The following is a 27,225-nucleotide window of genomic DNA, read 5'->3' as shown; positions in this document are numbered from 1 at the left end:
GGGTGGATATCTACAGAGAAAACGGAACAACTCGGCTATAGATTTCTGTGGAAGTGAAGAACAAAAACAGCAATCCCCCAAAACACATAAAAGGTAACAGTGACCATACAAGCTACGGATCATGACCATAATATCTGTTAATACCCGATGATATTGGTGAGTTCTACAGTATTTTAAATTTGAGGAGGTAAAAACTACTCAATTTGATTCGGCCAAGTTAACATAGACACCGGAACCCAAATGTTCAGCCACTTCATCAGACAAACTTCTCGCAAACGGGCGTGATGCGTTTCAGCACCATGGAGAGCGAGACCGCTCTCGTTTTAACCATGCAGGCAAATAGGAAGCAAATGTTACAACTGGTACAAATGTTACAACTGGTAAAACTGGTAACACATTGTTACAACTTCAGAACGTTCTAAAATAAAACGGATCATTCAAACGAGTAACAAAACAACGTCATAATAACCAGCATAAGCAAAACAATGCAGATAACTTGGTAGGCCTAAACAAAGGGGGAAAAACAGACTTCAGTTTTAACTGACCTGTAACTCTTACCTTCTCATTGTTTGGTAATGTCTGAGTCCTGTCAAACGTGTCATTTCCATTAATACTGATCAGTTCTGCATCTGCAGGTGGATACGGCGCGGGGAAAACCACTACGTCACTCTTCAGTGTGTCTGAGCTGAAACACACGTCATACTGCTGAGTAGATTTAGAGTAAGACCAGCTCCCGTCAGGGTGTGTGGTGATCATTGGGGCGCTGTACCTTTTGAAACTGTCGTCTGTCCTGTGGCATTTTACAGCGATTAAACTGATGAGGCTCAGTAAAAATATCACTGACACCGAGGCAATGGCGATCAGCAAATACAGGTTTAAATCAGAGAAGCTCTCCTCCTTTCTCGGTACGTTTCTGGATTGAGTCTGGATTTCACCTGTACTTTCAACCACCACTACATCAATAGACACAGTCGCTGACAGTGAGGGTTCTCCGTTATCAGAAACCACCACGACCAACGGGTGGGTTTTCAGGTCATTGTCACTCATTCGCCTCTTAGTCCTTAGTTCCCCGGTGCTGGTTCCGATTCGGAAGAGGTTGGTTCCCTTGGGCTCAGAGATGTGATAAGAAAGCAGCGCATTGTAGCCAGAGTCGGCGTCTACAGCCCTGATCTTGGCCACAAAGTAGCCCGCTTCAGCAGAATAGGGAATGTTCTCAGAGTTAACGGAGCCGTGATCAGAATAGGGCGCGAGAATCCCAGGTCTGTTGTCATTCTCGTCCAGGATAAAAACGTTCACAGTCACGTTGCTGCTGAGAGGAGGAACACCAGAGTCTGTGGCCTGAACTTTAAAATGGAAAGTTTTCATCTCCTCATAGTTAAAAGACTGCAGGCTGACTATATCTCCTGTATCTGAGTTTATATTTACAGATGATGATATTGGAACACTTTTATCTAATAATGAATACGTCACTTTTGCATTTTCATCTGAATCTGGATCAAAAGCAGACATCGTATAAATGACGTCACCTACCGGACTGTTCTCTTTAACATAAACATTAATAACGGGTTCTGAGAAGCGAGGAGCGTTGTCATTCACATCAGAAACGTGTACTGTAATAACGCTGGTGCTGGAGAGAGGCGGGGTCCCTTCATCCGTAGCTGTGATGGTGACATTATACTGAGAAACACTCTCTCTGTCAAGGGGCCCATCTACTACTAAAGAATAATCGTTTTTGTAGTTTGACTTTAGTTTGAAAGGGACAGACCCTACAAGTTTACAGTTGGTGAGGCCATTTTTACCTCCATCTTTATCATTTACTGTGACCAAGGCGACCACAGACATTAACTCAGCATCCTCTCTCACAGGGCTCATAAGTGACGTCACGGATATTTCAGGGGTATTGTCATTAACATCAATAACTTCCACTAACACTTTACCGTGGGCACTGCGAGGAGAGTGCCCACGGTCTGACACCTGCACACGAATTTCGTACGCAGCGTTTTCCTCATAATCTAACTTCCCCTTTAGTTTAATTTCACCTGTGTCTGAATTTATGGAAAATGTATCGGCAGGATTAAAATGCCCCCGTTCAATGAAAGAATAAACAAGATCACCATTTACCCCCTCATCTAAATCAGTAGCGGTGATTGTTAATATAGATGACGCAAAGGCAACGTTTTCAGAAACACATGCCTTGTAAAGGGATTGACTAAATACTGGCGTATTGTCATTTACATCCATCACGTTAACAATAATCTGTAACGTTCCCGATCTGGGAGGTTTTCCTCCGTCTACAGCGGTCAGTGTGAGCTGGATCACAGGCTGTTTCTCTCGGTCTAAAGCTTTCTGCAGCACCAACTCAGCAGACACACTCTGCTCTCCGCCGCTCTGTACATCCAGGGAGAAGTGTTCATTCGGGCTCAGCTTGTAGCTCTTTACCGAGTTACTGCCCGTGTCTGCGTCATTGGCTACCGGTAGAAGGTATCTCTCACCGGGATATGAGGATTCTGAAATATTTAATAATTTCACGGTTTCACGAAAAGATGGTGCATTGTCATTTATGTCAATGATATTCACCTCTATACGGTGGAGCTGCGTAGGATGGCTCAATATGGCCTGTATGTTTAGCGAACACTTTACCGTATTCGGACAAAGCTCCTCTCGGTCTAGCCTCTCCTCAACATATAGAATTCCTGTTTTCAAATTCGCCTCGAAATACCTCTTAGGCCTATTGTGTCCCGATACAATCCTTAGACCCCTCGACTCCAGTTCGTGTACATTAAGGTTTAAATCCTTAGCGAGATTCCCCACGAACGTGCCTTTGTCCACCTCCTCTGAAACGGAGTAAGAGATCTGCGCTGCAGACCAGTCAAATAAACAAAGCAACGCGACGCACTGAATCCAAACGCGTTCTCTTTGTCTTCGACGACCCATCGCTGCTTGTACAAAAAAAAATATCCCAGTGGAAAAGTCACATATCCATGAATTTCCAAATGTACACAGCCAAGCCCTGTCCATCTCACCACCGTTCGAGATTTTCTGATCGCAAAGCGCTCGGGAGTGGTGACGAAATTCTCTTTCTCATTAAGAGAGGAGGAGTCATAGAATATCAGCGACGACATTCATTTCTGCGGTCTATAGCGACACCGTGTGTTACTGTTATACATTGCCTATATTACTCGTGTAAAATAAGATCCTATAGTAAATATTTCACTTGTTGTTAGAATTTCACTTACGTTAGAATGCTGAGAATACTCGTGTTGGACATTTACTACCCGAAATGCCTAGCTATGTATTGAAAAGGACAAACGTTCTGTTCAATGCAAAACACAGGAAAGTAGCTCAAGAAATGTCAACCTCATATAGTAAAATAAATGTTCCCACAGTCATATTCTGATAACAATGACAGAAGGCATGATGAAGACACGGGATATTGCTATGCTAAGCTCAAGTGGTTAACACCGTGACGCTCTCAAGACTGCAAAGAAACACACCTCAAACGTGAATTCCCAAATTGCATCTATTCCATTACACCAGTGACAAGTATTACCTAAAAAAAAAAATGTCCCAATCAGCAGAGATCAAAAACGGTTTCAACACCATGGACAGCATTGTGTAAGATTTTACCGCTTACTGAACATAGATAGACCTTTGGAAACAAATATAGGCCTACGCGGTTGAAATTGACAAATATACGACAGTATGCACCTTTAGGCGTTCAATGTCGATGATAATTATGAAGCCTATATCATCAATATGATGCATACTTACAATTCCCATATGTTCCACCTTATTTTCTCGCAATACCCTACGTATACAAATGCTAGGGTGAGAAAATTGCACAATTGAGAAGTGTCATGGAAGGCCATTCATTCATACGTCAGAGAGCATTGAACGCTTCGCGCGAATATTCATTTCAGAAGATTAGCACTCCTTCAGAACCAGGGACAGCAAATCTCGCTTTATGAAGCCAGGAGGCCAAAGGCATAGTGCAAAACAAATCCATTGCGATAACTCTGAAGTGGATGGCTCTTTTCAAGGTAAGAGGAACTTTGAAAAGAGTTATCTTTGACTATGGGGAGATCAAAGGAGTAATTCATGAAGCTATATTTCAATAGAAAAATAGGCGCGTTTATGTATAGATCTTACCTTGTCTTGGTTGGGTAACGTCTGAGTCCTGTCAAACGTGTCATTTCCATTAATACTGATCAGTTCTGCATCTGCAGGTGGATACGGCGCGGGGAAAACCACTACGTCACTCTTCAGTGTGTCTGAGCTGAAACACACGTCATACTGCTGAGTAGATTTAGAGTAAGACCAGCTCCCGTCAGGGTGTGTGGTGATCATTGGGGCGCTGTACCTTTTGAAACTGTCGTCTGTCCTGTGGCATTTTACAGCGATTAAACTGATGAGGCTCAGTAAAAATATCACTGACACCGAGGCAATGGCGATCAGCAAATACAGGTTTAAATCAGAGAAGCTCTCCTCCTTTCTCGGTACGTTTCTGTATTGAGTCTGTATTTCACCTGTACTTTCAACCACCACTACATCAATAGACACAGTCGCTGACAGTGAGGGTTCTCCGTTATCAGAAACCACCACGACCAACGGGTGGGTTTTCAGGTCATTGTCACTCATTCGCCTCTTAGTCCTTAGTTCCCCGGTGCTGGTTCCGATTCGGAAGAGGTTGGTTCCCTTGGGCTCAGAGATGTGATAAGAAAGCAGCGCATTGTAGCCAGAGTCGGAGTCAACAGCCCTGATCTTGGCCACAAAGTAGCCCGCTTCAGCAGAATAGGGAATGTTCTCAGAGTTAACGGAGCCGTGATCAGAATAGGGCGCGAGAATCCCAGGTCTGTTGTCATTCTCATCCAGAATAAAAACGTTCACAGTCACGTTGCTGCTGAGAGGAGGAACACCAGAGTCTGTGGCCTGAACTTTGAACTGGAAAGTTTGTATCTCCTCATAGTTAAAAGACTGCAGGCTGACTATATCTCCTGTATCTGAGTTTATATTTACAGAAGATGATATTGAAACACTTTTATCTAATAATGAATACGTCACTTTTGCATTTTCATCTGAATCTGGATCCAAAGCAGACGTCGTATAAATGACGTCACCTACTGGACTGTTCTCTTTAACATAAACATTAATAACGGGTTCTGAGAAGCAAGGAGCATTGTCATTCACATCAGAAACCTCTACAGTAATAACGCTGGTGCTGGAGAGAGGCGGGGTCCCTCCATCCGTAGCTGTGATGGTGACATTGTACTGAGCAGTGCTCTCTCTGTCAAGAGGCCCATCTACAACTAACGAATAATAGTTTTTATAGTTCGACTTCAGTTTAAAAGGAACAGAGCCAACAAGTTTACAGTTGGTGAGGCCGTTTTTCCCTCCATCTTTATCTATCACAGTTACCAAGGCGACCACTGTCCCCATTTCACTATCCTCTTTCACTGGGCTCATAAGTGACGTCACCGAGACTTCAGGGGCATTGTCGTTGACATCAATAACTTCCACCAACACTTTAGAATAACCACTGCGGGGTGAGGAGCCTTGGTCAGTTGCTTGCACCCGGATTTCATACGCAGCATTTGCCTCATGATCCAAATTCGCCTTTACAGTCATTTCCCCAGTGTCTGGATTTAGGGCAAACATATCAGCAGGATTCAGATTCCCACGCTCAACGAATGAATACACGAGTTTACTGTTTAGTCCTTCGTCTAAATCAGTAGCACTGAGTGTTAAGACTGTAGTCCCAAAAGGTATATTCTCAGACACACTGACCTTATACAGCGGCTTGCTAAATGAGGGTGAATTATCATTAGAATCTATGACATTTACAACAATAGGCAGCGTTCCGGATTGTGGAGGTTTTCCACCATCTACAGCGGTCAGTGTGAGCTGGATCACGGGCTGTTTCTCTCGGTCTAAAGCTTTCTGCAGCACCAACTCAGCAGACACACTCTGCTCTCCACCGCTCTGTACATCCAGGGAGAAGTGTTCATTCGGGCTCAGCTTGTAGCTCTTTACCGAGTTACTGCCGGTATCTGCGTCATTCGCTATTGGTAGTGGGTATCGCTCGCCGGGGTATGAAGATTCAGATATGTTAAAAGTAGCAACCTTTTTCATGAATGACGGAGAATTGTCATTGATGTCTAAAATATTCACCTCAATGCGATGGAGAAGCATAGGATGGCTCAATATGGCCTCTATATTTAGAGAACACTTTACCGTACTCGGACAAAGCTCCTCTCTGTCTATCCTCTCGTTAACGAACAGTACTCCTGTTTTCAGATTCGCATCAAAATACCTCTTACTATGTCCCGATACAATCCTTAGACCCCTCGACTCCAGTTCGTGTACATTAAGGTTTAAATCCTTAGCGAGATTCCCCACGAACGTGCCTTTGTCCACCTCCTCTGAAACGGAGTAAGAGATCTGCGCTGCAGACCAGTCAAATAAACAAAGCAACGCGACGCACTGAATCCAAACGCGTTCCCTTTGTCTTCGACGACCCATCGCTGCGTGTACAAAGTAAATGAATCCAATAGAAAATATTCACATTCCAATGAAACCTAATTATAAAAAATAATAATCAGTTAGATAGATCCTGTACACAACCCCGCCCTCTCAGTCTCACCGCCATTCGAGTGTCTGTTGACAAAGGCGCTCGGGACGAGTGACTCGATTCTCTTTTTCATTCAGAGAGGAGGAGTCATAGAATATCAAATTCTGTGGTCTATAGCGACATCGTGTTGTTTATAGCCTATATTACTCACGTAATAATAAGAGAGTATATCATTTGACTAGTTAGAATACGGAGGTAAACTCCAGTGGACAGTCTCGTGTTGGACATCCGCTACACGAAATGACGATGTCTTTATTAAAGGACAAGCGTTCTATTCAATGCAAAACACGGGGAAGTAGCTAACGAAAGGTCAACCCAACATAATGAAACAAATGTTCTGATGACATTGACAGAAGCTAGAACAATCAACGAGGAGTAAAGACCGAAGGGATATCGAGATACAAAGCTCAAGGGGTTAACAGTGTGACGCGCTCTAGACTGCAAAGTGAGAAAAACGTTGCATCCATTCCATTACACCAGTGACAAGCGTTCAACTTAAAGAGAACACGGCTCCCATCAGCGGAGAGCAAAAACGGTTTCAGCACCATGGAAAGCAGCTGGTAAGCTTGCACCGCTTACTGAACATAGTCCGTTGGAAACAAATGCGGTTGACATGGATACACAATAGGCATATGTACCTTTAGACAGATCATGTCAATAGCGGTTGTGTAACCCATATCATCAATCTGAAAAATGATGCATCGATATATTTCCCATACGTTGAATACGTTCCTGTCTTTTTTCTCACTATACCCTAAATACTTACGACTTTGCTGGGGTTAGGCACATTTAAACGCTCAGCTCCGAAGTTTAGCGCACTTTCAGAACCATGGACAGCAACAGTCCCTTTATGAAGCCAGGAGGCCACACACACAGTGAAAAACAAAGCCAATATAAAAACTCTTGAGTGGATGGATGTTTTCAACATAATAGCAACTTTGAAAGCAATATTCTTTGACTGAGAGTTCAAAGGAGTATACAAATATGCTTCAACATAAGATGTATAGGTTAGTTTATGTAGAGATCTTACCTTGTCTTGGTTGGGTAACGTCTGAGTCCTGTCAAACGTGTCATTTCCATTAATACTGATCAGTTCTGCATCTGCAGGTGGATACGGCGCGGGGAAAACCACTACGTCACTCTTCAGTGTGTCTGAGCTGAAACACACGTCATACTGCTGAGTAGATTTAGAGTAAGACCAGCTTCCGTCAGGGTGTGTGGTGATCATTGGGGCGCTGTACCTTTTGAAACTGTCGTCTGTCCTGTGGCATTTTACAGCGATTAAACTGATGAGGCTCAGTAAAAATATCACTGACACCGAGGCAATGGCGATCAGCAAATACAGGTTTAAATCAGAGAAGCTCTCCTCCTTTCTCGGTACGTTTCTGTATTGAGTCTGGATTTCACCTGTACTTTCAACCACCACTACATCAATAGACACAGTCGCTGACAGTGAGGGTTCTCCGTTATCAGAAACCACCACGACCAACGGGTGGGTTTTCAGGTCATTGTCACTCATTCGCCTCTTAGTCCTTAGTTCCCCGGTGCTGGTTCCGATTCGGAAGAGGTTGGTTCCCTTGGGCTCAGAGATGTGATAAGAAAGCAGCGCATTGTAGCCAGAGTCGGAGTCTACAGCCCTGATCTTCGCTACAAAGTAGCCCGCTTCAGCAGAATAGGGAATGTTCTCAGAGTTAACGGAGCCGTGATCAGAATAGGGCGCGAGAATCCCAGGACTGTTGTCATTCTCATCCAGAATAAAAACGTTCACAGTCACGTTGCTGCTGAGCGGAGGAACACCAGAGTCTGTGGCCTGAACTTTAAACTGGAACTTTTTTATCTCCTCATAGTTAAAAGACTGCAGGCTGACTATATCTCCTGTGTCTGAGTTTATATTAATATACGATGATTTTGAAACACTTTTATCTAATAATGAATACGTCACTTTTGCATTTTCATCTGAATCTGGATCAAAAGCAGACGTCGTATAAATGACGTCACCTACCGGACTGTTCTCTTTAACATAAACATTAATAACGGGTTCTGAGAAGCGAGGAGCGTTGTCATTCACATCAGAAACCTCTACAGTAATAACGCTGGTGCTGGAGAGAGGCGGGATCCCTTCATCCGTAGCTGTGATGGTGACATTGTACTGAGAAACGCTCTCTCTATCAAGAGGCCCATCTACTACTAATGAATAATCGTTTTTATAATTCAATTTCAATTTAAAGGGCACTGGCCCAACAAGTTTACTGTTAGTGAGGCCATTTTTACCACCATCTTTATCTGTAACTGTCACCAAGGCGACCACTGTCCCTATCTCAGCATCCTCTTTCACGGGGCTCATGAGTGACGTCACATATATTTCTGGGAAATTGTCATTCAAATCAATAACTTCCACTAATAGTTTCCCGTGTGCACTACGGGGTGATGAGCCTTGGTCTGTCGCCTGCACACGAATTTCATATGCAGGACTTTCCTCATAATCCACATTTCCCTTAACTGTGATTGCTCCAGTGTCTGAATTTATATCAAACATATCAGAGGGGTTCACGTTACCACGTTTGATAAAGGAATATACAACTTTACCGTTGACTCCCTCATCTACATCTGTGGCATTTAGCTGAATCACCTTAGTTCCGAACGGAACATTTTCATTAACGCGAACCTTGTACAGCGGCTTACTGAACGTGGGGGAATTATCATTGGCATCAATTACGTTCACTATTATCAGCAATGTCCCCGATCGTGGAGGTTTTCCTCCGTCTACAGCGGTCAGTGTGAGCTGGATCACAGGCTGTTTCTCTCGGTCTAAAGCTTTCTGCAGCACCAACTCAGCAGACACACTCTGCTCTCCGCCGCTCTGTACATCCAGGGAGAAGTGTTCATTCGGGCTCAGCTTGTAGCTCTTTACCGAGTTACTGCCCGTGTCTGAATCGATTGCTATCGGTAAAAGATATCGCTCGTCTGTGGATGATGATTCAGAAATGTTGAATGAATAGAATTTTTCAAGGAAAGATGGTGCATTGTCATTAACGTCTAAAATATTAACCTCAATGCGGTGGAGCTGCGTAGGATGGCTCAATATGGCCTGTATGTTTAGCGAACACTTTACCGTATTCGAACAAAGCTCCTCTCGGTCTATCCTCTCGTTGATGTACAGAACCCCTGTTTTAAAATTGGCATCGAAATACCGCTTACTATGTCCCGATACAATCCTTAGACCCCTCGACTCCAGTTCGTGTACATTAAGGTTTAAATCCTTAGCGAGATTCCCCACGAACGTGCCTTTGTCCACCTCCTCTGAAACGGAGTAAGAGATCTGCGCTGCAGACCAGTCAAATAAACAAAGCAACGCGACGCACTGAATCCAAACGCGTTCTCTTTGTCTTCGACGATCCATCGCGGCTTGTACGAAACGTATTATTCCAGAAATAGAAGTGGCATGTCCATTGAAACCACAAAAAAAATCCGTCAAGTAAGAGATCCACACAACCCAGCCCTCTTCCTCTCACTACCATTCGAGTGTTTCCCTTGACAAAGCGTGACGGTGTTTTTTTTTTTCATTCAGAGAGGAGGAGTCATAGAATATAAGTGACCACTCTTCCATTCCTGGTCTATAGCGACACCATGTGTTACTTGTTTGATTTAACTCAACGTTTTATACCACATCATTAACTTACTGTGATAGTAGCAAGCAAATAGCAAATATGACTGTATATGTATCCATTGGCTAATGTTGTATCAACTATGAATCAACCGCATGATAGGGTCCAGTTTGAATACAGGTGCTCATGTTGGGACGCGTAAAACGGCAAACACTGGGGAACAATTAAAATGAGTATCAATAGTCATTTAAAGTCGTGGTGATAAAGGTAAAAGTTAGTAACGAGGACAGCTGTCAAAGAGTCAGGTAACCAAATACAGGAGGCCCTATTGATCCCCCCCATATAGAAAACTGCCAGATTGAATGTTCCTGGGGAAGACAAAGCAGAGAGCTAAAAAATACATTTCAAACCAACTTTCTACATCACTTGAAAATGTCCATTCCACTTTCAACGTTTAAAAGTATCGATCCGAAAAGGCCTCTGCCCCTCGAAACCAAAGAACGCTGTTTCAGCACCACGGAGAGCGTCTGTGCTTTCAAAGCGATGTTCTTTTGCACATTTCCACTCAATTTATTCCCAGAAATATTCTTATACGATATCAAAAACTAAATTGGCCATGCAAACATTTGCATGATAACTCTGAAACCGTTTGATAAATGTCTGTCATTATCCCAAAAACTGCAATAGCAAAGCTGGAGTTTAAAAGACATTGACACATTCGTAACGGGTATTACTCTTACCTTGTCTTGGTTGGGTAACGTCTGAGTCCTGTCAAACGTGTCATTTCCATTAATACTGATCAGTTCTGCATCTGCAGGTGGATACGGCGCGGGGAAAACCACTACGTCACTCTTCAGTGTGTCTGAGCTGAAACACACGTCATACTGCTGAGTAGATTTAGAGTAAGACCAGCTCCCGTCAGGGTGTGTGGTGATCATTGGGGCGCTGTACCTTTTGAAACTGTCGTCTGTCCTGTGGCATTTTACAGCGATTAAACTGATGAGGCTCAGTAAAAATATCACTGACACCGAGGCAATGGCGATCAGCAAATACAAGTTTAAATCAGAGAAGCTCTCCTCCTTTCTCGGTACGTTTCTGTATTGAGTCTGGATTTCACCTGTACTTTCAACCACCACTACATCAATAGACACAGTCGCTGACAGTGAGGGTTCTCCGTTATCAGAAACCACCACGACCAACGGGTGGGTTTTCAGGTCATTGTCACTCATTCGCCTCTTAGTCCTTAGTTCCCCAGTGCTGGTTCCGATTCGGAAGAGGTTGGTTCCCTTGGGCTCAGAGATGTGATAAGAAAGCAGCGCATTGTAGCCAGAGTCGGAGTCTACAGCCCTGATCTTGGATACAAAGTAGCCCGCTTCAGCAGAATAGGGAATGTTCTCAGAGTTAACGGAGCCGTGATCAGAATAGGGCGCGAGAATCCCAGGTCTGTTGTCATTCTCATCCAGGATAAAAACGTTCACAGTCACGTTGCTGACTGAGAGGAGGAACACCAGAGTCTGTGGCCTGAACTTTAAACTGGAAAGTTTTTATCTCCTCATAGTTAAAAGACTGCAGGCTGACTATATCTCCTGTATCTGAGTTTATATTTACAGAAGATGATATTGAAACACTTTTATCTAATAATGAATACGTCATCTTTGCATTTTCATCTGAATCTGGATCAAACGCAGACATCGTATAAATGACGTCACCTACTGGACTGTTCTCTTTAACATAAACATTAATAACGGGTTCTGAGAAGCGAGGAGCGTTGTCATTCACATCAGAAACGTCTACAGTAATAACGCTGGTGCTGGAGAGAGGCGGGGTCCCTTCATCCGTAGCTGTGATGGTGACATTATACTGAGAAACACTCTCCCTGTCCAGATGCCCGTCTACCACTAACGAATAATCGTTTTTGTGGTTCGACATCAGTTTGAAAGGAACAGACCCTACAAGTTTACTGTTACTGAAGCCATTTTTACCTCCATCTTTATCTGTAACTGTCACCAAGGCAACCACGGTCCCTATGCCAGCATCCTCTTTTACTGGGTTCATTAATGACGTCACAGATATTTCGGGAGCATTGTCATTGATATCAATAACTTCAACCAACACTTTAGAATAACCACTTCGGGCCGAAGGGCCTTGGTCCGTCGCTTGCACCCGTAGCTCATATGCTGCATTTTCCTCGTGATCTAAATTCGCCTTTACAGTAATCTCACCACTTTGGGAATCTATGGAGAACATATCTGCATTGTTCACATTGCCACGCTTCATAAAGCTATATAAAATGTCAGCGTTTGGACCCTCGTCTAAATCTGTAGCCTCTAACTTCAATAGTTGTGTCCCTAAAGATACATTTTCATTAACACGGACCTTGTAGAGTGATTTGCTAAATGTTGGCGAGTTATCATTGACATCTACTACGTGAACAATGATCTGTGACGTCCCAGATCTGGGAGGTTTTCCTCCGTCTACAGCGGTCAGTGTGAGCTGGATCACGGGCTGTTTCTCTCGGTCTAAAGCTTTCTGCAGCACTAACTCAGCAGACACACTCTGCTCTCCACCGCTCTGTACATCCAGGGAGAAGTGTTCATTCGGGCTCAGCTTGTAGCTCTTTACCGAGTTACTGCCCGTGTCTGCGTCATTTGCTATAGGTAGAGGGTATCTCTCACCGGGTGAAGAAGATTCTGAAATGTTAAATGTATGATATTGTTCAAGGAATGACGGTGCATTGTCATTTACGTCAATAATATTTACTTCAATGCGGTGGAGAAGCATAGGATGGCTCAATATGGCCTGTATATTTAGAGAACACTTTACCGTATTCGGACAAAGCTCCTCTCTGTCTATTCTCTCGTTAACGAACAGTATCCCCGTTTTCAAATTAGCCTCGAAATACTTCTTACTCTGTCCGGAAACAATCTTCAGACCCCTCGACTCGATTTCCTGTACATTAAGGTTTAAATCCTTAGCGAGATTCCCCACGAACGTGCCTTTGTCCACCTCCTCTGAAACGGAGTAAGAGATCTGCGCTGCAGACCAGTCAAATAAACAAAGCAACGCGACGCACTGAATCCAAACGCGTTCTCTTTGTCTTCGACGATCCATCGTTGCGTGTACAAAACAAATTAATCCATAAGTCAAAATCACATATCCATTAAAACCACAAAACGATCCGTTATACGTATATCAGAGATCCAATACAGCCCACCCGTCTCCGTCTAATGGTGTTTCTCTTCACAAAGCGGTCCGGACTGGTGACACTTCTCTTTTTTCATTCTGAAAGGAGGAGTCTTAGTTTGTCAAGGATTTATCTTCCGTTCGTGGTCTATAGTGACACCGTGTGTTACTTTTATACATTACTCGTATAAAATGAGAGTTGTCTCTGATGTGTTAGAATACGCCTACAGAGATAACTTCAAATAAACAAACGCATGTTCTTTAGCGAAAGGTGCATGTATGTAAAAAAAAATAAAAAAAAAAAAACGAGTGTTTTGTTAAAATGAAAAACACAGGGAAAGGAGCCAAAACATTCAGCCACATTGAACAATAAACTACGTGTTGATTATATTTTGATATCGATGGCAGAAGCTATAAAAATATAGGACGAGTAGCAAAGCAGTGATACGGATAGCTCAAGGGTTATCAACATTGTCATGCTGTCAAGACCGCAAAGACAACTCTGAAAAGCGAATTACCACGGTTTGCATACATTCAATTTAACCAGTGACAAGTATCAGTCTAAAAACATCACTGGACATTGGAAGCACAAAGCACAAACGATTTGAGCCTCATGTACAGCAGCCACTACTATTTCACCGCTTGGTGAACATAGTCATTTGGAAACAAGTCTTCACCGTAGCCTATAAATCGTTGATACCATATGCATCCGTAGGCTGAAAATGTGGACAACTTAAATCAATCTGAAACCTGCTATGATGTAAGCATATCTGCATATTTCCCAATGCCACATATCTCTGTCTGTTTTCGCACAACTCAAAACACATTTAACTGGAAGTGCAGACACATTTAAACATCTGCGGAGGAGAGTTCCTCTTACCTTGTCTTTGTTGGGTAATGTCTGAGTCCTGTCAAACGTGTCATTTCCATTAATACTGATCAGTTCTGCATCTGCAGGTGGATACGGCGCGGGGAAAACCACTACGTCACTCTTCAGTGTGTCTGAGCTGAAACACACGTCATACTGCTGAGTAGATTTAGAGTAAGACCAGCTTCCGTCAGGGTGTGTGGTGATCATTGGGGCGCTGTACCTTTTGAAACTGTCGTCTGTCCTGTGGCATTTTACAGCGATTAAACTGATGAGGCTCAGTAAAAATATCACTGACACCGAGGCAATGGCGATCAGCAAATACAGGTTTAAATCAGAGAAGCTCTCCTCCTTTCTCGGTACGTTTCTGTATTGAGTCTGGATTTCACCTGTACTTTCAACCACCACTACATCAATAGACACAGTCGCTGACAGTGAGGGTTCTCCGTTATCAGAAACCACCACGACCAACGGGTGGGTTTTCAGGTCATTGTCACTCATTCGCCTCTTAGTCCTTAGTTCCCCGGTGCTGGTTCCGATTCGGAAGAGGTTGCTTCCCTTGGGCTCAGATATGTGATAAGAAAGCAGCGCATTGTAGCCAGAGTCGGGGTCTACAGCCCTGATCTTGGCCACAAAGTAGCCCGCTTCAGCAGAATAGGGAATGTTCTCAGAGTTAACGGAGCCGTGATCAGAATAGGGCGCGAGAATCCCAGGTCTGTTGTCATTCTCATCCAGGATAAAAACGTTCACAGTCACGTTGCTGCTGAGAGGAGGGACACCAGAGTCTGTGGCCTCAACTTTAAAATGAAAAGTGTTCATCTCCTCATAGTTAAAAGGCTGAAGACTGACTATATCTCCAGTATCCGAGTTTATATTTACAGCTGATGATATTGAAACACTTGTATCTAATAAAGAATAGGTTACTTTTGCATTTTCATCTGAGTCTGGGTCAAAAGCAGACATCTTATAAATAACGTCTCCTACCGGACTGTTCTCTTTAACATCAACATTAATAACGGGTTCTGAGAAGCGAGGAGCGTTGTCATTCACATCAGAAACCTGTACAGTAACAACGCTGGTGCTGGAGAGAGGCGGGGTGCCTTCATCCGTAGCTGTGATGGTGACATTATACTGAGTAACACTCTCTCTGTCAAGAGGCCCGTCTACCACTAACGAATAATAGTTATTGTAGTTGGACTTTAGTTTAAAATGAACAGACCCTACAAGTTCACAGTTAGTGAGGCCATTTTTACCTCCATCGTTATCAGTTACTGTCACAAAGGCCACCACTGTCCCTATCTCGGCATCCTCTTTCACTGGACTCATGAGTGACGTCACTAAGATTTCTGGGGCATTGTCATTGACATCAATAACATCAACTAACACTTTACCATGTGCACTGCGAGGTGAGTGCCCTCGGTCCATCGCCTGAACCCGAATTTCAAATGCAGCACTATCTTCATGGTCCAAATTTCCCTTGACTGTAATTTCACCAGTGTCTGAATTGATGGAAAACATGTTTGAGGGGTCCAGATTTCCACGTTTTAAGAAAGAATACACTATCTCACCATTTACGCTCTCGTCTAAATCTGTTGCAGTGAGAGTTAATATATTTGTCCCAAAACGCGCATTTTCAAAAACACGAACTTTATAAAGCGGCTTAGAAAATACTGGAGAATTGTCATTAACATCAATTACGTTAACAACGATAAGTAACGTCCCAGATCTGGGATGTTTTCCTCCGTCTACAGCGGTCAGTGTGAGCTGGATCACAGGCTGTTTCTCTCGGTCTAAAGCTTTCTGCAGCACCAACTCAGCAGACACACTCTCTCCTCCGCCGTTCTGTACATCCAGGGAGAAGTGTTCATTCGGGCTCAGCTTGTAGCTCTTTACCGAGTTACTGCCCGTGTCTGCGTCATTTGCAATCGGTAGCATATATCGCTCGCCCGGCGTTGAAGACTCAGAGATGTTCAATGTGTGGGATTTTTCAACAAAAGAAGGTGTGTTATCATTAATATCTAAAATATTAACCTCAATACGATGCAGAAGCACAGGATGGCTCAATATGGCTTCGATATTCAAAGAGCACTTTATCGTATTTGGACAAAGCTCCTCTCTGTCTATTCTCTCGTTAACGTAAAGAATCCCTGTTTTTAAATTCGCCTCAAAATACATCTTACTATTTCCGGAAACAATCCTTAGACCCCTCGACTCCAGTTCGTGTACATTAAGGTTTAAATCCTTAGCGAGATTCCCCACGAACGTGCCTTTGTCCACCTCCTCTGAAACGGAGTAAGAGATCTGCGCTGCAGACCAGTCAAATAAACAAAGCAACGCGACGCACTGAATCCAAACGATTTCTCTTTGTCTTCGACGACCCATCGCTGCATGTATAAAAACAACTGAATCCAATAAGTAAGGGTCAGGGATCCATCAAAACCCGAAATATTCCGTTAAATGTCGGACATTCTGTACACAGCTCAGCCCTCTCCGTCTCATCACAACTCGACCGTTCCTCCTCACAACGCGCCCTGACAGTGACACTGTTCTGTATTTTCCTTCAGAGGAGGAGTATAAAAACACATTTGACTTCGCTGCTTTCCGTGGTCTATAGTGACACCCAGTGTTACGTGTTCGATTTCATGTCATTTTATATAATATATAGTTGACCTATTGTGATAGTAGTGAGCAAAATAGCAAAGATCACTGTGTATAACCGGCGACCAATGTAGTCTCAAATCTGAATCAACTACATGATAGAGTCGACCACACCGTAGAGTCGAATTCGACTACACTTGCTCATGATGAGAACTTCAAAATGTGAAATGATAAAGATGGGAACATTTAAAATGAGTTATTATTATAGTCAGTTAGAAATAGTGGTAATACAGTTTAGATACAAGGACAGCTGTCGTTATTTGATCGTCCATAGAAACTGCCAGATAGAATGTTAACAGGGGAGACAAAGCAGAGAGATGAAACATTTAAAATGAAATCAACTGTCTACCACTTGACTGAATCCATTCCACTTTCAACGATGATAAGAATTGATTCGAAAAGGCCTCTGCCCCTCGAAACCAAAGTACACTAACCGTTTCAGCACCACGGACAGCGTCTGCACATTTACAGCGATGTTCTTTTGCACATTGTTTTATTTAAAAAAAAAACACTTAACCTTTTTTATAACTAGGCAAGTTAGTTAATAAGAATTCTTATTTACAGTGACAACCTACCACGGACAAACCTTAACCCGGACGACGCTGGGCCAGTTGTGCGCCGCCCTATGGGACTCCCAATCACCGCCGGTTGTGATACAGCCTGGAAATATTGTTTCCGCAATGTCTGCCAATATATATTCTCATAAGTTATCAAAAACTAAATTGACCATGCAAACACGTGGAGGCCTATAACTCTGAAACCATGATACAACTACATTTAACAAATGTCTGTAATTTTCCCCAAAACTGCAATATAAAACTGTGCTGGGGTTTAAAAAACATTATCACATTCGTGAAGCATATTACTCTCACCTTGTCTTTGTTGGGTAATGTCTGAGTCCTGTCAAACGTGTCATTTACATTAATACTGATCAGTTCTGCATCTGCAGGTGGATACGGCGCGGGGAAAACCACTACGTCACTCTTCAGTGTGTCTGAGCTGAAACACACGTCATACTGCTGAGTAGATTTAGAGTAAGACCAGCTCCCGTCAGGGTGTGTGGTGATCATTGGGGCGCTGTACCTTTTGAAACTGTCGTCTGTCCTGTGGCATTTTACAGCGATTAAACTGATGAGGCTCAGTAAAAATATCACTGACACCGAGGCAATGGCGATCAGCAAATACAAGTTTAAATCAGAGAAGCTCTCCTCCTTTCTCGGTACGTTTCTGTATTGAGTCTGGATTTCACCTGTACTTTCAACCACCACTACATCAATAGACACAGTCGCTGACAGTGAGGGTTCTCCGTTATCAGAAACCACCACGACCAACGGGTGGGTTTTCAGGTCATTGTCACTCATTCGCCTCTTAGTCCTTAGTTCCCCGGTGCTGGTTCCGATTCGGAAGAGGTTGGTTCCCTTGGGCTCAGAGATGTGATAAGAAAGCAGCGCATTGTAGCCAGAGTCGGCGTCTACAGCCCTGATCTTGGCCACAAAGTAGCCCGCTTCAGCAGAATAGGGAATGTTCTCAGAGTTAACGGAGCCGTGATCAGAATAGGGCGCGAGAATCCCAGGTCTGTTGTCATTCTCATCCAGGATAAAAACGTTCACAGTCACGTTGCTGCTGAGAGGAGGAACACCAGAGTCTGTGGCCTGAACTTTGAACTGGAAAGTTTGTATCTCCTCATAGTTAAAAGACTGCAGGCTGACTATATCTCCAGTCAGGGAGTTTATATTGACCATTGTAGACAGCGGTACTGAGTTGCTGTTACTCTCTAAGAATGAGTAGGTCACATGACTATTTTCACTGACGTCAACATCAACTGCAGACACTGTTTTAATGACGTCTCCTATCGGACTGTTCTCTTTAACATAAACGTTAATCACGGGTTCTGAGAAGCGAGGAGCGTTGTCATTCACGTCAGAAACGTCTACAGTAATAACGCTGGTGCTGGAGAGAGGCGGGGTCCCTTCATCCGTAGCTGTGATGGTGACATTATACTGAGAAACACTCTCTCTGTCAAGAGGCCCAACGACCACTAACGAATAATAGTTTTTATAGTTTGTCTCCAATTTAAAGGGGACTTTATTCTCAACTTCACAATGTACAACCCCGTTTTTGCCACCATCTTTATCTAGGACTGACACGAGAGAAATGGCAGTGCCAATCTTAGCGTTCTCCTTCACTGTGTCCAAGAGTGACGTCACAGTGATCTCAGGGGCATTGTCGTTGAGGTCCACCACTTCTACCAGCACTTTACAATGCGCTGCCATCGGGGGCTGGCCTCTGTCGCTTGCCTCTACACGGATCTCAAACGCCTTTCTTTCCTCAAAGTCAATATTGCTTTTTACTGTTATAACGCCAGAGTTGGGGTCGATTTCAAATATATCTAGAATACGGTCTTGATCTTTATTCCTAAGAGAGTAGACAATCTCACTATTTGTACCTTCATCAGCATCAGTCGCGTTCACAGTGAATACCGTTGTTCCTATGAGCACATTCTCGGGAATTGTAGTCTTATACAAAGAGCTAGTAAATACCGGAAGGTTATCATTAATATCTAAAACATTAATTATAATCTGTGACGTACCAGACCTCTGTGGATTTCCTCCATCTACAGCGGTCAGTGTGAGCTGGATCACAGGCTGTTTCTCTCGGTCTAAAGCTTTCTGCAGCACCAACTCAGCAGACACGCTCTCTCCTCCATTGTGTATGTCAAGAGAGAAGTATTCATTAGGACTAAGCTTGTATGTGCTTACAGTATTCTTACCAACATCCAAATCAGAAGCCTCTGATAAAGTGAATTTAACTCCAGGTAAAGTGCTCTCAGCGACGTTTATAGTTTGTGATTTAGCACTAAACGACGGAGCGTTATCATTAACATCTACAATAATCATTTCTAGACGGTAAAGCTTCAACGGATTGTTGATAACGGCCTCTACGATGACTATACATTTCAGATCCTCCGCACAGAGCTCCTCTCTGTCTATTCTCTCATTCACATAGAGAACACCAGTCTTTAGATTGACCTCGAAATACTTTCTCTTGGATCCGGTGACAATCTGAAACATACGAGACTCCAAATCCTGGACATTGAGGTTTAGATCCTTAGCGATATTTCCCACGGAAGTCCCCGGGTTTACCTCCTCTGAGACGGAGTAGGAGAGCTGCCCGGACACCGCTTCCCAGTAACACTCCAGCAGCACAAGCACTAAATACGTCACAATAGAGCTCCTTCTATTCGGTAAAGACATAATTCCATCGAATGTGAGCCAAGCATAGATCCAAAGAGAATAATATCCGTCAAACAATCAAAGCATCGAAAAATATACGTATCAAATTCAACTTATTTTTTACACTTATGTGTACTCCGCTTCGACCAGTCTCCCTCTCGTCCTGCATCTCTTTGTAACAAAGCCCGGAGAAATCACTTCTCCCTCTGAAACTGGGAGGGGCCTCGAGACCAAATATGATATCTCAATGCCACGGTCAACAGTGACGCCAAGTGGTAAATGTACGAGCTTCAGAAAATCACATTAAAATACATGACACCCAGACACAAGCTAAGCATGATGACCATACTATTCTGAACCAAAATATAACCGCAATATGCAACAATTTCAAAGATGTTACTGATTTACAGTTCATATCAGGAAATGAGTCAATTGAAATAAATTAATGAATGCCTAATTTATGGATTTCACATGACCGGACAGGGGTGCAGCCTGCAGCCATGGAGGGCATAGACCCACTCACTCACTTCACAGCCAAGCCCACCCACTGGGGAGCCAGGCCCAGCCAAAAAAACTCCTTAATCAACCCCCCCCAACCCCACCACCACCGCCCACAACCCAGACGATCCTGCAAGGGAAGAAGCCAGAAGTGGAGGTCCTGTGAGGGTGTGGTTACATGGTTGTGAGGCCGGTTGGACACTGCCAAATTCTCTAAAATGACATTGAAGGCAGCTTATGGTAGAGAAATTAACATTCAATTCTCTAAAGACAGATGTGGTGGCCATTTCTGCAGTCAGCATGCCAATTGCACGCTCCCTCACAACTTAAGATGTCTGTGGCATTGTGTTGTGTGACAGAATTGCACATTTTAAAGTGTCCTTTTATTGTCCCCGGCACAAGATGCACCTATGTAATGACCGTGCTGTTTAATCAGCTTCTTGATATGCCACACGTGTCAGGTGGATCGATTATCTTGACAATGGAGAAATGCTTACTAACAAGGATGTAAACAAATTTGTGCACAACATTTTTGAGAAATAAGCTTTTTGTGCCATAGTATGGAACATTACTGTGATCTTTTGTTTCAGCCCATGAGACATGAGATCAACACTTTACTTGTTGCGTTTATATTTTTGTTCAGTGTAGATCTGTGCTCTTGTGTAAGTTTTGTTAAAAAGCGGACTGGACAAAAACTGGTGGGTTTCAGAACCATAGACAGCAGACACATGATCCTCTAGATAGGGAGCGGATAGTGAACATTTTTGCAACTTGTTAAAGCAGTAAGATCCCAAATATTTTACTGATTATTCAAAAGAGACAGCGAAAGCAAAGAACACCGTCATAGATAGACAATGGGAAGCACGCCAAAGCATACACATTTTTGGCAAAGGGATGATGGGATGGAAACTGATTTCTGTGTTTAGTAAAACATTTATTTCTTACCTTGTCTTTGTTGGGTAATGTCTGAGTCCTGTCAAACGTGTCATTTCCATTAATACTGATCAGTTCTGCATCTGCAGGTGGATACGGCGCGGGGAAAACCACTACGTCACTCTTCAGTGTGTCTGAGCTGAAACATACGTCATACTGCTGAGTAGATTTAGAGTAAGACCAGCTCCCGTCAGGGTGTGTGGTGATCATTGGGGCGCTGTACCTTTTGAAACTGTCGTCTGTCCTGTGGCATTTTACAGCGATTAAACTGATGAGGCTCAGTAAAAATATCACTGACACCGAGGCAATGGCGATCAGCAAATACAGGTTTAAATCAGAGAAGCTCTCCTCCTTTCTCGGTACGTTTCTGTATTGAGTCTGTATTTCACCTGTACTTTCAACCACCACTACATCAATAGACACAGTCGCTGACAGTGAGGGTTCTCCGTTATCAGAAACCAACACGACCAACGGGTGGGTTTTCAGGTCATTGTCACTCATTCGCCTCTTAGTCCTTAGTTCCCCAGTGCTGGTTCCGATTCTGAAGAGGTTGGTTCCCTTGGGCTCAGAGATGTGATAAGAAAGCAGCGCATTGTAGCCAGAGTCGGAGTCTACAGCCCTGATCTTGGCCACAAAGTAGCCCGCTTCAGCAGAATAGGGAATGTTCTCAGTGTTAACGGAGCCGTGATCAGAATAGGGCGCGAGAATCCCAGGTCTGTTGTCATTCTCATCCAGGATAAAAACGTTCACAGTCACGTTGCTGCTGAGAGGAGGAACACCAGAGTCTGTGGCCTGAACTTTAAAATTTAACGTTTTTATCTCCTCATAGTTAAAAGACTGCAGGCTGACTATATCTCCAGTCAGGGAGTTTATATTGACCATTGTAGACAGCGGTACTGAGTTGTTGTTCCTCTCTAAGAATGAGTAGGTCACATGACTATTTTCATTGACGTCAGCATCAACTGCAGACACGGTTTGAATGACGTCACCTATCGGACTGTTCTCTTTAACATAAACATTAATAACTGGTTCTGAGAAGCGAGGAGCGTTGTCATTCACGTCAGAAACGTGTACAGTAATAACGCTGGTGCTGGAGAGAGGCGGGGTGCCTTCATCCGTAGCTATGATGTTGACATTGTACTGAGAAGCCTGCTCTCTGTCAAGATACCCATCGACCACTAAAGAATAATAATTTTTATAGTTTGTCTCCAATTTAAAGGGGACTTTATTCTCAACTTCACAATGTACCAACCCATTTTTGCCACCATCTTTATCGAGAACTGACACGAGAGCAATTGCAGTGCCCACCTTTGCGTCCTCTTTCACTGTGTCTAATAGTGACGTCACAGTGATCTCAGGGGCATTGTCGTTGAGGTCCAGAACTTCTACCAGCACTTTACAGTGCGCTGCCATCGGGGGCTGGCCTCTATCACTCGCCTGCGCACGGATCTCAAATGCAGTATGTTCTTCATAGTCAATTTTACCTTTAACTGTAATTGTCCCCGTTTTTGGCTCAATATCGAACATCTGGAGGATATGATCCTTCTCATTTTTGCTGATAGAATAAACAAGGTCACTATTCGTACCCTCATCAAAGTCTGTCGCATTTAAAGTTATGACAGTTGTTCCTATTGGTGTATTTTCAATCATACTTGTCTTGTACAACGACGTTGTGAAAACTGGAGCGTTGTCATTATTATCCAGAACATTAACTATTACTTCCAATGTACCTGACCTTGCTGGGTTTCCTCCATCTACAGCGGTCAGTGTGAGCTGGATCACAGGCTGTTTCTCTCGGTCTAAAGCTTTCTGCAGCACCAACTCGGCAGACACACTCTCACTCCCTTTGTGCACCGCTAAGGAAAAATGCTGGCTAGGGCCCAGTTTGTATGTATTGAGAGCATTCTTTCCAACATCTACATCAGATGCGTCTAACAACGGAAATCGTACCCCTGGAAAAGTGTTTTCAGCAATGTCTATAGTTTGTGATTTCGCTCGGAAAGATGGAGCATTATCATTAACATCTAAAATATTAATTTCCACACGGTAGAGTTTCAACGGATTGTTGATAACGGCTTCTACACTGACTGTACATTTAGGAGCATTTGCACAAAGCTCCTCTCTGTCTATTCTCTCGTTCACATAGAGAACACCAGTCTTTAGATTTACCTCGAAATACTTTCTCTTAGATCCGGTGACAATCTGAAACATACGAGACTCCAACTCCTGGACATTGAGGTTTAGATCCTTAGCGATATTTCCCACGGAAGTCCCCGGGTTTACCTCCTCTGAGACGGAGTAGGAGAGCTGCCCGGACACCGCTTCCCAATAACACTCCAGCAGCACAAGCACTAAATACGTCACAATAGAGCTCCTTCTATTCGGTAAAGACATAATTCCATCGAACGTGCGCCGAGCATAGATCCAAAGATGCGAATATTTGTCAAACAATCAAAGCTTCGAGAAATAGGTTTCCAATCCAGATTTTTTACACGGTAAACATTGATGTCGCCTCCGACCAGTCTCCGTCTCTCTCTCTCGCATCCTGCGTCTCTTTGTAACAAAGCCCCGAGAAATGTCCTCACCCTCTGAAACGGGGAGGGGCCTCAAGACACAAAATACAATATCTCAATGCCACGGTCAACAGTGACGCCACGTGGGGGAATTTACGCATCAATGTATGATGTTAGATTAACAAATGACATTACATTCCAGAAAACCCAGACACAAGCCAAGGCTGGTGATCATAATATCTGATTACAAGTGTAAGTTAATATGAGTAGCTCTAATAAATGTACTAAGCGCAATCACCTCATTAGCTCAAACACCAAGAAAAATACCATTATCCGTTTCAGCACCCTTTACAGCACATTGACCTTTATATTTACAACGGGTAAATAACAAGCCATTTTTACAACTTACATAGGCAGTAAGACGTACATTAAAGAGCAAACGACAACACCATCAAAACACCTTAAAAAGCACAACAAAGCAGAGTAAATGCTCAGTAAATGACAGGAGAATAGAATATTTATGTGCTAATTGAAAACATGATGTCTTACCTCGTCCTTGTTGGGCAATGTCTGAGTCCTGTCAAACGTGTCATTTCCATTAATACTGATCAGTTCTGCATCTGCAGGTGGATACGGCGCGGGGAAAACCACTACGTCACTCTTCAGTGTGTCTGAGCTGAAACACACGTCATACTGCTGAGTAGATTTAGAGTAAGACCAGCTCCCGTCAGGGTGTGTGGTGATCATTGGGGCGCTGTACCTTTTGAAACTGTCGTCTGTCCTGTGGCATTTTACAGCGATTAAACTGATGAGGCTCAGTAAAAATATCACTGACACCGAGGCAATGGCGATCAGCAAATACAGGTTTAAATCAGAGAAGCTCTCCTCCTTTCTCGGTACGTTTCTGTATTGAGTCTGGATTTCACCTGTACTTTCAACCACCACTACATCAATAGACACAGTCGCTGACAGTGAGGGTTCTCCGTTATCAGAAACCACCACGACCAACGGGTGAGTTTGCAGGTCATTGTCACTCATTCGCCTCTTAGTCCTTAGTTCCCCGGTGCTGGTTCCGATTCGGAAGAGGTTGGATCCCTTGGGCTCAGAGATGTGATAAGAAAGCAGCGCATTGTAGCCAGAGTCGGAGTCAACAGCCCTGATCTTGGCCACAAAGTAGCCCGCTTCAGCAGAATAGGGAATGTTCTCAGAGTTAACGGAGCCGTGATCAGAATAGGGCGCGAGAATCCCAGGTCTGTTGTCATTCTCATCCAGGATAAAAACGTTCACAGTCACGTTGCTGCTGAGAGGAGGAACACCAGAGTCTGTGGCCTGAACTTTAAAATGGAACGTTTTTATCTCCTCATAGTTAAAAGACTGCAGGCTGACTATATCTCCAGTGACTGAGTTTATATTGACCATTGTAGACAGCGGGACTGAGTTGTTTTTACTCTCTAAGAATGAGTAGGTCACATGACTATTTTCATTGACGTCAACATCAACTGCAGACACGGTTTGAATGACATCACCTATCGGACTGTTCTCTTTCACATAAACATTAATAACGGGTTCTGAGAAGCGAGGAGCGTTGTCATTCACGTCAGAAACCTCTACAGTAATAACGCTGGTGCTGGAGAGAGGCGGGATCCCTTCATCTGTAGCTGTGATGGTGATATTATACTGAGTAACACTCTCTCTGTCAAGAGGCCCATCTACAACTAACGAATAATAGTTTTTATAGTTTGTCTCCAATTTAAAAGGGACTTTATTCTTAACTTCACAATGTACCAACCCATTTTTGACACCATCTTTGTCGAGGACTGACACGAGAGCAATGGCAGTGCCAACCTTTGCGTCCTCTTTCACTGTGTCTAAGAGTGACGTCACTGATATCTCAGGGGCATTGTCGTTTATGTCTAGTACTTCAATCAACAATTTGGAGTGAGATGTCATCGGAGAGTGGGCACCATCACTTGCTTGAAGACGGATTTCAAAAGCTTTGTTTTCTTCAAAATCTATTTTTCTTTTGTTTGTAACAGTCCCAGTTTTTGCGTCCACTACAAAAATATCAGCAAAGTTGCCTTTTCCAAACTCGCTAAATGAAAAAAACACTTCACCATTTGGTCCTTCGTCTAAATCAGTAGCATTTAGTGTTATTATTGAGTTTCCAATCGGTACGTTTTCATAAACACTGGCTTTGTACAGCGATTTACTAAAAACAGGGGGGTTGTCGTTTATGTCCAACACATTAATTATAACAGCCATACTACCAGACCTCTGTGGATTTCCTCCGTCTACAGCGGTCAGTGTGAGCTGGATCACAGGCTGTTTCTCTCGGTCTAAAGCTTTCTGCAGCACCAACTCAGCAGACACACTCTCTCCTCTGTGTGTAGCTAGAGAAAAATATTCATTGGGACTAAGCTTGTATGTACTAACAGTATTCTTACCAACATCCGCATCATGAGAGGATTTTAGGGGGAATTTAGCACCGGTTAACGTGTTTTCTGTTATATTGATATGTTGTGACCTCGTAGGAAAAGACGGGGAATTATCATTAACGTCTAGAATATTTATTTCTATTCGATAAAGCTTCAACGGATTGCTGATAACAGCCTCTACAAGGACTGTACATGTAAGATCCTCCGCACAGAGCTCCTCTCTGTCGATTCTTTCATTCACATAGAGAACACCAGTCTTTAGATTTACCTCGAAATACTTTCTCTTGGACCCGGTGACAATCTGAAACATACGAGACTCCAACTCCTGGACATTGAGGTTTAGATCCTTAGCGATATTTCCCACGGAAGTCCCCGGGTTTACCTCCTCTGAGACGGAGTAGGAGAGCTGCCCGGACACCGCTTCCCAGTAACACTCCAGCAGCACAAGCACTAAATACGTCACAATAGAGCTCCTTCTATTCGGTAAAGACATAATTCCATCGAATGTGAGCCAAGCATAGATCCAAAGAGATGAGTATCCTTCAATCAATCAAAGCATAAAACAATATATTCATCAAATCGAATTGAATTTCTACACGGTTAACACCGATGTCGCCTCCGACAACCGTATCTCTCTCGTTCTTCTTCTCTTTGTAACAAAGCCCCGAGAA

At 43.5% G+C, this 27,225-nt stretch overlaps 1 protein-coding gene and 4 pseudogenes across 13 annotated transcripts in view; all 5 read right to left on the bottom strand.

Moving 5' to 3' along the window:
- The window catches only part of LOC106604881 (protocadherin alpha-C2), a 212,718-nt gene that overhangs the window by 73,905 nt on the left and 111,588 nt on the right, over positions 1–27,225 (bottom strand). The window contains exon 1 of one of the 13 annotated variants that reach the window (XM_045718174.2): positions 24,669–27,193. The exons of 9 other annotated variants lie outside the window; for them this stretch is intronic. In XM_045718174.2, coding sequence (XP_045574130.2) covers positions 24,669–27,047 — 2,379 coding nt within the window. In that variant the 5' untranslated portion in view covers positions 27,048–27,193. Of the gene's footprint in view, positions 1–558; positions 3,059–4,149; positions 6,646–14,296; positions 16,832–24,668; positions 27,194–27,225 lie in introns of those variants that run through there. 3 more of the 13 variants (XM_045718177.2, XM_045718176.2, XM_045718162.2) reach the window with 3 other exon arrangements.
- On the bottom strand, positions 7,368–10,156 carry LOC106604883 (protocadherin alpha-4 pseudogene; annotated as a pseudogene).
- On the bottom strand, positions 10,824–13,488 carry LOC123743097 (protocadherin alpha-2 pseudogene; annotated as a pseudogene).
- On the bottom strand, positions 17,533–20,196 carry LOC123743226 (protocadherin alpha-8 pseudogene; annotated as a pseudogene).
- On the bottom strand, positions 20,851–24,637 carry LOC145879511 (protocadherin alpha-4 pseudogene; annotated as a pseudogene).

The sequence above is a fragment of the Salmo salar genome, chromosome 05, assembly GCF_965601325.2.
Source record: "Salmo salar chromosome 05, fSalSal1, whole genome shotgun sequence".
NCBI classification, from domain to species: domain Eukaryota; kingdom Metazoa; phylum Chordata; class Actinopteri; order Salmoniformes; family Salmonidae; genus Salmo; species Salmo salar.
Note: the sequence above shows the minus strand (reverse complement) of the source record. Positions and strands in the feature narration are given on the sequence as shown.